This window comes from Sceloporus occidentalis, unplaced genomic scaffold (genome assembly GCF_023333645.1).
Source record: "Sceloporus occidentalis isolate IW3139 unplaced genomic scaffold, rSceOcc1.0.p SCAF_105, whole genome shotgun sequence".
NCBI classification, from domain to species: domain Eukaryota; kingdom Metazoa; phylum Chordata; class Lepidosauria; order Squamata; family Phrynosomatidae; genus Sceloporus; species Sceloporus occidentalis.
The window spans coordinates 3545540-3558181 of NW_028317085.1; the positions used below are offsets into that span (position 1 = coordinate 3545540).

Consider the following 12642-nt stretch of genomic DNA (forward strand, 5'->3'; position numbering starts at 1 on the left):
CTTTGTATATTGCCTTCTGAGTAGCGCATTTTCAAAAAAATATATTTACAGATCGAGGCTTTCAGCAACACCAAAAAAAAATGCAGTGGTGCCGTATGATCGCTCTAAGCAGCGATCACATATACCGTATTGAAAGGCAGCGCCCTGCTGCTGGAAAGAGCTTAGGAAGCGATTAACGATATCAAGCTATTCCGCAACACCAGAAGGAAAAAGGGTACTGTGTACATTCACCATAGTGAACGGCAGTGTGCCTCTCACAAGATGGCAGCACCCTTCTGCTGCCCGGTTACGATCAAAGTAAAAAGGTTCCAGGAGCGTCTATCCAAACACTCCTGAGATCTCTGAGCCACCCTGCAGGCTGATCACATCACTTGCAAAAAAATAAAAACATTGAATATTTTTAAGCTCGAGAAACATGTTAGAATCTGTTTTTAGCTGTTTTTTTTTAATTAGCTTTTTTCAAACAAAAGTCAGAAAAAAAGGTTTTTCTTTTATGATATATCATATGATATGGACAAAATATTTTCTGTAGAAAGCTTTTCTTGCTTTTTTTTTTTTTTTTTTAAAGCATTGGCAGGGGTAAAGTATCTGCAAAAATTAAAAGAAACTTGTAGGGCACTTAAGGCAGCCCGTGGGTGCCACTTGCGGTGTTTCTTGGCTTTCGGTGCGGTTTAGTTCTTTAGTGCCAACAGGAACGGGACATGGATTCATAAAATTTTTTTTTTTTGCTTCTATTTTTATATTTCCCATGCTGTTATAATAACTGAAGGCTATGTTTTCTTTGTATCTTTTTTGTAGATGTCGCAGAAAACAATGGAGGGTTGATTTACCGGCAACAAGTGTGGTTATAACATTTCACAATGAGGCAAGGTCTGCCTTACTACGTACAGTGATCAGGTTGGTAAAACAAGCCTTCTACCCGCCATAAAGTGTTAGCCTACATCTGAGTGCCATGGTTTCCGATGGCACCTCCGTGCTGCACTTATCATTATCATTAACCACCTGAATATATACTTAATTATATACCTGTAAAGTGTTTACCCCCTGACTGTGAGAAAGCTTTATAGAAGTCATTAGAATAATTATAAGCATTGGTATAACTATGATAATTACACATTCAGGCAATAGATAATCAAGGAGCGTTTTCAAAATTATATGCATATTCAACTTGTTTTATCTAATTGACGTGTCTTGTTTTTGTCTGGATGACAATGTAGGTTACGTTTATGTTTATATGCTCACGGGTATTAGTATATTAACTGCGTGCGCTAACTGTACTTCTTGTTTGACTTCCAATACCGCTTTTCTGGGTACAGTGTATCTGTGAGTTGCTGGTGAGGACATGCAAATGAAGTTGGTTTACTAGTGTTGAAGTGTGATGTCATGGGACTGATGAAGATTCTGGTCAGTTGGGTTAACCCTAACTTGACTGTTTTATCCCTCTTCATATTGAAACAAGCCTATAATGTTGATACCTATAACTACTCAATAACATTTTTTTCTATTCTCTCTCCAGTGTGTTAAAAAAAAGTCCTGTTCACCTGATCAAGGAAATTATACTGGTTGATGACTACAGTGACAGTGGTAGGCACAAGAAAAAAAATTCAATTTTCTACTAGAAATACTATTAACTCTCGTGCTGTATCTGCTCCTTCTGTTTAAGGAGTTCAGCATTTATTAGACAATATACCCAGACATTTTAATTCAGAACATTTGCATAGGAATTGTAAGCCAGATGTTCGACAAGCAATTATGCGTTTTTAGCGGTGACATCAGAGGCATACGGATTAGTTCCGCTAAGAACCGTACAATGTGGCAGATGAACTGAAACTGGATTACTGTGCGAATGAAACACCCACAGTTGTACAGTTGACTTAAGACTTGTCCCGATTAGAACAATTAATCCATTACTATTTGCTGAAATAGGTTAATGTTGAATAAAGGTTCTCTGAAATACTGCCCAGTGGCATTAGTAGGGAGCACTGTATATATCTGGCAACTATACATCAGTTTTGCATAATCTAGAAAATGTAAATTGATACCCGTTAAAGTGCTTGTGAATTAAGGTGTTCTTAAATGCACTCTCCAGTAATGTATACACTTTGATGCATATGGTAGCTAAGTGGACCCTTTAAATGTAATTGTATCCCCCTGAATGCATTTTAACCCCTCGCCAACGCTGAATGTGTTTCTGTTGATTCAGTTGTATGATTCAAAACCTCTTCCGTAAATTAGTAGAAACTACTGTTCATGTTGGTCTTACTTATTGTAATTCATTTCTAATTAAAGTTCAGTAATTATTGGTGACACTCATAAAATGTATTTTATTGTGTTACAGCTGAAGATGGGGCTTTGCTCGGGAGAATTGAAAAAGTCCGGGTTCTCAGGAATGATCGACGAGAAGGTATTTTGCTGTTATTTAAACCAACTGGTAGCCCGATAGTATTTTGTACTTTTAAGTAGCAGAGCTCCTTTGTTAAAAATGTTTCATGTGGGCACTAATGTAGTGAGCATTCTGGGGGGAAAAATACGCTGGTACATTTCTTAGTTCTCATTAAATTAACCCACACTGAAATGCTTGTGCCGTAATGGAAACGGAAACCATACTGGCATATATTGAGCTGGAAATAATGAACTTGAAAAAAATTTCAAGTGAAACTAAATGATAATGATTCAACAATTGAAAATAGTTTTAGAAGAGAAAAGATGCTTTAGTCAAATCTCATTGTTATGGGAGGCTGTAAGAGCAGAAATTCAGCGATTTTCATATTACCAGGGCACAATATGAAACCTCAAAGCTGATACATTTGCTATGATGTTTAGCACAATAAAATAGGCTGGAAGACTTGTGAAAATTATTAGATCTGCCATCATAATATCTCCTGCACTGGAAGCTTTATTTGTAAATATCACAAGAACGGCTTTAATTAATAAATTTTTTATTAATTTTATTTGCAAACTAGCGTGGTTTTCTTTTGTTTCCCATGGAAGAGGTTAGGGTTAAGGTACTGGCCCCTTAAACAGCAAATGTATGGAAACAAAGCATATCTTCGAAATTCTGCAGCAGTTTCTAAATTATCTCATGTGACAAAATGACAAGAGCGTGTTAATTAGGCCCTTTGCTCTCCATAAAGAGCATTGATAAGCCCCTCTAGTAACACAGAAGCAAAAAAATAGCTGTGGCAGCTGAAAACATTGCTAAATTATTCTTTGCACTGATTTATACAAAAATAAATTCAACCACAATTATGTATTCAACCAATACCAAGGAAAGTAAAATATATACTTAAAACTGTTGTTTCTTTGCTGAGATGCATTGGAGCACATAAGACCCAACCCTATTTCACATTTCCAAATATTGTACAACAATGTCATAAAAGCTGGTACAGAAATACAATTAAAAAATGCACTGTTCCACAACATTCTGTTCTGTCACCAAATCCCATGTTGACAGAAGAGTTTGTAGTAGAAATATGGACCAATATGTTTCCAGCGGGGTAAGCTGACCCCATATAATGCGTAATTTAATAGGTAAGGACACTTTTTATACAGGTCACTCCACTCTTTTACTGTAGTAGACACTCGATGGAGTTGCCGCTTGGTAATGTATAATGATGGGATGGAGCTGAACCACAACTCTTCATCAAATTCTCCTGTCAGCCTTTAGTGAATAGACCCCATTGTGCCTCAAGTTGTCATGTTTCTTTTCGGTAACCTTACATTTTTTTTCATGCATGATTCTGATGTTTGAAGGTCAGAGGAAGCCATAGGTTAAGTTTTATAGGTGGATGGTTTTGTGAGTTGCACAAATCTGATTAGAGCAAATTTGGATTGTTGGGTCCAGACCAGAGCTGTTTCAGATTCTTAGATTTGTTCTAACCAACATTTACTAATGCATGATATCAAATTGACTACGTGATGTAATAAATGAGTATGCAATAATATACTCTCCAAACAAACGCTCACCAATCCACGTAGTTTTTATTGCAACATGTGACAACGTTACAACTCACCAGAAGTCTTTGTCAGTGAATTCACCTACAGTTCCTGATAACTGAAAGAAATCTGGTATTTTAATTTCCAGCACAGAACGCGTGGTTGCAGGATAGAGTAGAGTGGAGGTTAATATTTTGTTCCTCCTGCTTAGCGCAATCTATTTCTTTGATTAGAAATGCAGAGATGAGACTCCACGAGCAGCCTTACCTTCCATCTGCTTTATTATTTCCTTATTTAAGCTTATGCTGCCACACAACTGATGTTTCTAATTATACCCTTGACAAAGCCCAGTATGAGAGCAGAAAATATAAGCAGAATCCCTACTCTCTGCAGAATGATATTGTGCTCCTTGGCTTCTCGTCTAGAATGTACCACTCTGTTAGAGGTGGTTTTTATCCGTTGTTTGAACACTTTCTCTTCTTATTGCTGTAATGTTAGTGACTATAGTTGATTTAGCAGGCCGAATGTCTCGAACAACCCCTCTATTTTCAGTTTTGTCTCTTAATCTTGTTAGAGCCTTAGGTAGTGATGGGTACTACTTTGTAACATAGTTAGGATCTGTTTGGATCATCCAGTTTGTAGCCGTTTTAAACATGGAATCGAAATTGGGCCCTTGGCCTTTCCTTATTGGTGGGGTAGAGTTGTGCTTTTGTTGTACTTTTTTAAAAGGACAGCGGACTATTCAATAAGGGGGGTTTATTGTACCCGCCAATGGCAAAGAAAGTGTTTATATGTTAAAACAACCTATTTCATATCTTTGAGGGTTAAAACATGAAGTGTACAAAACCCTTAAAATGCAGATTTAGTTCAAAACAATTGTGGAACAAATTGGGAAAACAATTTTGGGTGGTTAAAAAAAAAAACAAAAAAACAAAACCCACAGAGGGTAGGTACTGTAACGTTATGTGATCTGCTTTCTTATTTGTTGAACTGGCTACAAGAACATTTGGATTCTGTAAATCTTGTTAAATGAATTGTTGTTGCAACAGTTATTTCATGGAATGCACCTAATAAAAGGCCCTTTATTATTATTATTATTTTTATTATTATCCTTTATTTATATAGCGCCAACAGTTTACGCAGCGCTTAATACAATACATAAATTCAAGGGATATGACAAGACAAGAATTGACAGACTAAGACAAACCGATACATTTGGTGGAGAGAGCCTTTACTATTAATCTGCCTTTGCGAAGCTGCTGTCCCCCCCCCCCGCTTCTTGTGTTCCCTGAAACGATTCCTTAGCTTTGCCTCTTTTTAAATATTTAAAGACATCTTGCCAACGTAATTTGTCACAGCCACCTATGAAGTGTGTAATACATTTGACACTCATTTACCCGAGCAGGTTTAATTATCCTTGAGTAATTGGATGCTACAGTTAGGAAGTTCAACACATGCTCCATGCAAGTGTGCATAGTGCTGTGCTGCTAGCTGTGTGTGTATTTGCTGCTGTTGTAGAACAGGTTTAACAAGTGCTGTTGCTCATCAGGTGTCACAAATGTAATCTATCCCTGTCCTGTAGAAGTGCGCATCTCTCCTAAATTGGGATAACGTTCTCCTGTGTGTGTAGTTTTTACGTCTCATGAGTTTCTTTGCTTATTGACTGTTAACTTCACTGTTTCTTGACAGTTTTAAAACAGGAAGCCACTAGAAGAAAAGTTTGTTGTGTTTGTCAATGTGTAACAAGTGTAAATATGACCACACAATCTGCCCACATATAAACTTGCTTGCCCCCCCCAGTGAAGTTTGATGTATATTAGCACATATAATCACAGTAATACGTTAACCATGATCAATGTGTATTACAACATGGTGTGAGATACTAGATTTCTTTCAAAATATTTCTTTTTCCTTTCTCTGTTAGGTCTTATGCGATCTCGTGTGAAAGGTGCTGACGCAGCTCAATCCAAAGTTCTCACGTTCCTTGACAGTCATTGTGAATGCAATGAGCATTGGTTGGAGCCTCTACTAGAAAGAGTGGCAGAGGTAAATATTTATGTTTTGGTATATAATTGGATGGTTGACTATAGCCGTGTGAGCCCTCGGTGACCAATCATGGCTTTAGCAGTAGGATAATGTATGTAAACACGCATTGACAAACAATTTTACGTAAGCAGTTCATCTAGATTGGAGTTACAGTTTGCGAAATCCGTTTTGTAATGTGCAGCTCAGCACATGCACCCTCATCCTTATTCTACAGGGCCTGCCCTTGGGGTTCCTAGCATGCTTGATCCTGGACGTTCCTGCACCCCTCTCTGCATACTCTTGTTTGTTAAAATAGAAAATATCCCCATTACACTGGCATAACCAGCTCAGTGCCTTAGTTTGCTTATATGATAGGGCTGGCCCTTTATGTACAGTGCCCTACACTAATATTGGCACCCTTGGCAAATAACATTTTCTGTATTCTTTAACCCTTTGATCTTTTCTTTAAAAAAAAAATACAGAAAAATATTCCGCTCTCATGGCTCACATTTATCTGCGGGGTCATATCACCTTGCGTTACATGACCCCACTACCTTCCTGCCCCCCCCCAGATTACACAACTGCTCCCTATGCATTTCAGCAAAGTGGCAGAGCTTCCAGGCACACCATCCCGCCATGACTGGAGGAACAGGCAGGGAGAGGCTGTCCCCATAGCTCTGATTTTTTTGTGGAATTGCAGGAGAGGCCAGATAGGTCCACAGAGAAAGAGAGATCCAGAGACGCTTCTCTACGAATATTATCTTGGGGTGGCAGATTATTGTCAAAGTTCCACCTGGCTCCTGTGGACCCACTAGGACCCATGTAAGGGCCAGCTCTGGAAACTCAATACACTCCTCTTGTAAGGCATTACGAACTTGCTCAAAATGACATGTCGGGAAAGTACCAATACAAATCATTAAAAACAACTGTTTCATTGTTCTAATAATAAAAAAACTAATAAAAAATTTTTAGCAAACTTATTTTCATCAGAATAGGATCATATTACACTTTTACCTGTGTGATGCATTGTCCAAGTGCCACTTCACATAGGTGCAGAAACAATCCCAAGCTTTTTGGGTTGTTTTTTTTTAATGTAATGTGAAAGGGAGGGGGTCAGTCTCTTGTTGGTGACTGGTTGCTTTGAGAGTTCCAAAACAGGTGCCAAACACAGACTGCAACAGGGATGATGATATACATTATTCCCGCTTTGTGTATGAGGTCCCTCTAATGTAACTAACAAATGTAAAATCTGTTTACAGGCATAGGCGCTATCACCTCCAGACAGGTCTGTGGTGACGGGTGCGTTCATAATTTTAAATTATTCTAGCCTTGGTGCCTGAATAATTATAATTTTAATAAAGACAGGAGGCGAGTATTTTGCATATCTTCCTTTACTCTCACCAACAGCAGCAAAGAAAGAGTTAATAACACAAGTGAAAACAACCAATAGAAACAGTACACAGGTGGTATATAAACCCCTTAACTATCTTCCTCTTCCTCTTTCGTCCGCTGTGAACCGGAACTGAAGAACGCAGCAAACCGTCTAGCAATGTAAAACCGAACCCAACACCCGAACTGGAACCAAAGTCAAGAGCAAGGCGACAATGCACTCCAACTGGGAAACAGAACCGCTGACACGGAGATGGTATCAAGCTGAAACAAAGAGAGAGACATAACAGAACCAAATTCTTCACAAACATGGTAACACACAGTAGAACGAGTCATCACAAATTAGCAAACGCAACGGAGCAGACAAAACCCCCCAAAAAACAAATTCAAACCTGGCCTACTTACCCAGAGTGTACACCTAACCATCGGGAGGGCAGGGAGGGAAAATACTCGCCTCCTGTCTTTATTAAAATTATAATTATTCAGGCACCAAGGCTAGAATAATTTCAAATTTTAAGGCAAGACAGGAGGCTTCCTATTTTGCATTTTTAACGCCGGAAACCAACGCCATTGCCCCTGAAGAAACCGGGCGAAATAAAATGCCCGAAAGGTGGAGGCACGGGACCAATCTGCCGCTCGCAGAATATCCACTAAAGCTCCACCAGCCCGAAGGGCACAGGAGGCCGCAGCTCCCCTGACGGAAAGAGCACCGATGCTCTTGTAGGAGAAGAAAACAGCCTTGAAAGGTTTCACAAAGGAGAGGAGTTGAGATGTCAAGACCGGACGGATCGACGTTGTGCGTGACAGATAAGTCCTGACACACCTGGCGACACATATTTGGGTCGCCTAGAAAAAACGGCTAGGATACAGATGAGAACAAATCAGGGAAGAATAGAGAGACAGCATGAGCATCCAAAGCGCTAACATCCAAAACCCTGCAAATTGATGAGACAACAGAAGGGTAAGTTTCGCCGACAACTGTCGGAGGGAGAGCGAATCGTTGTCTGGCCATCCCGAAGGAAATCTAACACGACAGTTACTTCCCACAGAGAACCGTAGCGTGGCGCTGGAGGACGGGATAAACGAATACCACGCAAAAGGTGGCAGACTAAGGGAGCCAAGGGGATCCATGTGCCGTCCCAAACTCCAAGGAGCCCAGCCTCGCCAAGCTGTCCGGTATGACATACTGGTACCTGGAGCCTAAGATTTGCGGAGCAAGGACTGAGCCACCTCCAATAGGCCCAAGACTGTTCGGGGTCCCCTGAAATCGTCCATACCACCAGGAGGAGATGTCTTTCCAGGATGTGCGGATGAACCTGGACCTCCGGGCCCATCAGGGGATAGTACAGAGATGGGATCTCCAGAGGATCCTGGGCAGATACCCGCAGCAGGGCTGGAAACCACGGCTGAGCATGCCACCGGGGGGGGGCAGGTCACCAGAACCAAAGACCCCCCGTCCCAACACAGGTGATGGATGACCCTCGAAATGACCGTCAGGCGATTCGTCCTGGATGCAAATAGGTCCAGGTGCAAGACCCGACTGAGAAGTCTCCAGTCGCTCGCATCCCGCCAGTGTCTGGAGAACCTGTCCGCCAAGAGAACCTCGGCACCCGGGAGGTATCCTGCCTGCAGAGTATGCTGCACGCAAGGCAAAAGTCGAAAAACGTCCTTTGTTACCTCTGAGGTACTTGGACCGAGAACCCCTAAGCGGTTGATATACCGAACCGCCGACATGTTGTCTAAGAAGCCTAAGAAGAGAAAGCGGCTTGGGACCAGGTCAGATTTGAGAGAATTGACTAGAAACCCTAGTTGGTGAAGGATCTGCACCACGAAAGCGATCTGGACGAGCAGGGTCTCCCGGCAGCTAGAGAAGAGCAGAATGCCTAGATAGACTATACACCTGATACCACTGGACCTGAAGAGAGCCATAACCGGCTTCAGGAGCTTTGTAAGGCACCAAGGGGCTGAACTTAGGCCGAAGGGAAGGGCCTTGAACTGCCATACCTGCCTGCCCCAGCGAAACCGAAGAAATCGCCCGGAATCTGGGTGAATCGGGACGGAGAGAAAGCGTCCGAGAGGTCTAACCGTGTAAACCAATCGCCTTCCAACATAAGGTCTCAGAAGAGACGGATCCCTTCCATTTTGAAGTGGCGATAAACGAAAGCATTGAGAGCCCGTAGATTGATCACTGGGCAGAAGTCCCCGGTGCATTAGCGTACTAGGAAAAAGGAGCTGAGGAAACCGATTGATCCTTTTGCCCACTGGATAGCCCCCTTGTCGCGGAAGGTGCGGAGTTCTGCTTCCATTAAGGCCTGATCTGTAATGCCCGCCGAGATGTGGGCGGTCAGCGTACCTGAAAGGGGGGAGAGCTGAAAAACTATCTGGAAAACCTGTACCGTTAAGGGGATCCAAGGGTCCGACGAAATCCACACCCAGTCGTGGAAAAAGATGATATATGGCCCGTAACCCAGGGAAGGGAAAGAAGGACAAGAAACATTCGGGCTCACCGAAAACGGAGCGTCCCCTGGGAAATCCGGAAGTGCCTCTACTGTCTCCGCGTGGGTTGAAGGCCCTCTGTTGGAACGGAGTCCTGTAGGACATCTAGTTCTGAGGGAAGTACCGGGAGCCTTAGGATGAACGGCTGGTGGCCCGGCGGTCGACCAGCCCTCCCAGAAAAACGAGGGCCAGTCTGAAAGACCTTCCTCATTGACAGTTTGGCCTTATTCCATGATGTCATCTAGGATACGTGGCGGTTTGATTCCTTGACAAACGTGTCTCCAAACAGTAAGCGGCTGCACCTAGGTCTTTAGGGCCCCATTCCGCCAACCTGGGATCCATGAGGAGTAGCCTTTGCGACGTACAGAAGAGATTGAAACTGTTGCATTTCCCAACAGGCATACCACACAAAGTGCCCAATCTCAGATAGTCTTGGGATAAAGGGGTGTCTCCTATAGAACTGCTCTGTCTGCCAGGGATAGGATTTGGGTGACTGCTCCCAAGTTCTGCTGGGGATCGTCTAGGTGGGGCTCATCCACCAAATACTCACGGACGAAGCGCGAGTCGAAATCTCTGGGCGAGACCAGATTTGCTGAAGCCTCTGATTCACTAGATGAATCCGCGTGCCATACGCCCACTATAGATAATGGGTCATGCAAAGGAGTGTCAGAGGGTTTTGGGCGTTTGGCAGGTACCTTTGCCGACTGAAACACTACTGCCCTTCCAAGGCCGTGTGGAGCCGGACGCCTCTCCTTCAGATTTCTCGGATTCTGACTCCGACGGTATTGCCTCTGGTCTGGAGGGAGCAGGAGGCTGCCCTTGGGGCAAATTGGCAGACGTTTTAGAGAAAAAGGATTCCACTGAGTTAGAAAACTTTGCCCCTAACCAGGCCATAAAGGCATCCTGGGATGGCACAGTATCCTGAGACATTATGTCTGTATAAGGTAGGTGATGAGAACAGAGGCGCAGCCCGTATATTGTGCACGGCCACAGGGACGCAGCCCGTTGTGACAGGGCCAGGCTAGCTGGCTCATGTGTCATATGAAGTTTAGCCGGGTCACGGAGCGCTTTTGTGTCCGGTTCTGTATACTGTGACCCGGTAATATATTATATTGTGTTTATTGTGTAACCGGCCCAGAGACTGAATGTGGATTCAGCCCCAGCCTTCAAAGAGACGATCCTATAATCTGGCTGGGGCTCTTAATCAGCCAACACAGCCCTGTCTGCCCAGACGGCACCCGCACTACAGGGGGGATAACACAGGTGGGGGAACCCATTGTATTCTGTAATCCCCTCACCTGATACATCCCCTGTATACTGATGGGATGTGGCTGATGGGATTGGGGGTTGGGTTCGGTGCACATTGTATTGAGATTGTATAAAGTTCTGTGTGTTTGTAATAAAGAGAGTTCTTCTTGGTTTACTACGAATGGTGGTCTGGATGATCCGTGGATAGCTGAGTGCTATCCGTATGAGGGACTGACTGGTGATTCCTCAGCCCTCAAACAGGGGTACCCAGCCTTGGGTACGGTGACCCTGTAACACCAGTATATTGTGCACGGCCACAGGGACGCAGCCCGTATATTGTGCACGGCCACAGGGACGCAGCCCGTATATTGTGCACGGCCACAGGGGACGCAGCCCGTATATTGTGCACGGCCACAGGGACGCAGCCCGTATATTGTGCACGGCCACAGGGACGCAAGCCCTTATATTGTGCACGGCCACAGGGACGCAGCCCTTATATTGTGCAAGGCCACAGGGACTCAGCCCTTATATTGTGCAAGGCCACAGGGACTCAGCCCTCATATTGTGCAAGGCCACAGGGACTCAGCCCTCATATTGTGCAAGGCCACAGGGACTCAGCCCTTATATTGTGCAAGGCCACAGGGACTCAGCCCTTATATTGTGCAAGGCCACAGGGACTCAGCCCTCATATTGTGCAAGGCCACAGGGACTCAGCCCTCATATTGTGCAAGGCCACAGGGACTCAGCCCTCATATTGTGCAAGGCCACAGGGACTCAGCCCTTATATTGTGCAAGGCCACAGGGACTCAGCCCTCATATTGTGCAAGGCCACAGGGACTCAGCCCTCATATTGTGCAAGGCCACAGGGACTCAGCCCTCATATTGTGCAAGGCCACAGGGACTCAGCCCTCATATTGTGCAAGGCCACAGGGACTCAGCCCTTATATTGTGCAAGGCCACAGGGACTCAGCCCTTATATTGTGCAAGGCCACAGGGACTCAGCCTGTATATAATGCGCAAGGCCACAGGGACTCAGCCTGTATATAATGCGCAAGGCCACAGGGACTCAGCCTATATATAAATGTGCAAGGCCACAGGGACTCAGCCTATATATAATGTGCAAGGCCACAGGTACTCAGCCTGTATATAATGTGCAAGACCACAGGGACACAGCCAGTATATAATGTGCAAGGCCACAGCCTGTATATAATGTGCAAGGCCACAGGGACACAGCCTGTATATAATGTACAAGGCCACATGGACTCAGCCTGTATATAAATGTGCAAAAACCACATGGACTCAGCCTGTATATAAATGTGCAAAACCACATGGACTCAGCCTGTATATAATGTGCAAAACCAGAAAATTCCCAACAAATATTGAAAATAATGCAGGGCTCACCCTGTAACCACTCCAGTGAGGCACAGAGAACTCATAGGGGGTCCCGGATAGGGAAGAGAGACGGGGAAAAAATCCCCCAAAATGCACAGATGCAAAGAAATAATGAATATAAATAATGAAAGACAAGTAAAAAAATCTACATATACA

At 43.7% G+C, this 12642-nt stretch overlaps 1 protein-coding gene across 1 annotated transcript in view; it reads left to right on the forward strand.

Annotated features, from left to right (window-relative positions):
- Nucleotides 1–5982, forward strand: part of LOC149283419 (polypeptide N-acetylgalactosaminyltransferase 2-like) — a gene marked incomplete at its 3' end in the record, with an annotated part of 65278 nt that extends 59296 nt beyond the window's left edge. The window contains exons 4-7 of the mRNA XM_089497637.1: nt 799–897; nt 1517–1584; nt 2339–2404; nt 5861–5982. Of these exons, the coding sequence (XP_089353763.1) occupies nt 799–897; nt 1517–1584; nt 2339–2404; nt 5861–5982 (355 nt within the window). The remainder of the gene's footprint in view (nt 1–798; nt 898–1516; nt 1585–2338; nt 2405–5860) is intronic.
- Between the last annotated feature and the right edge of the window lie 6660 nt (nt 5983–12642).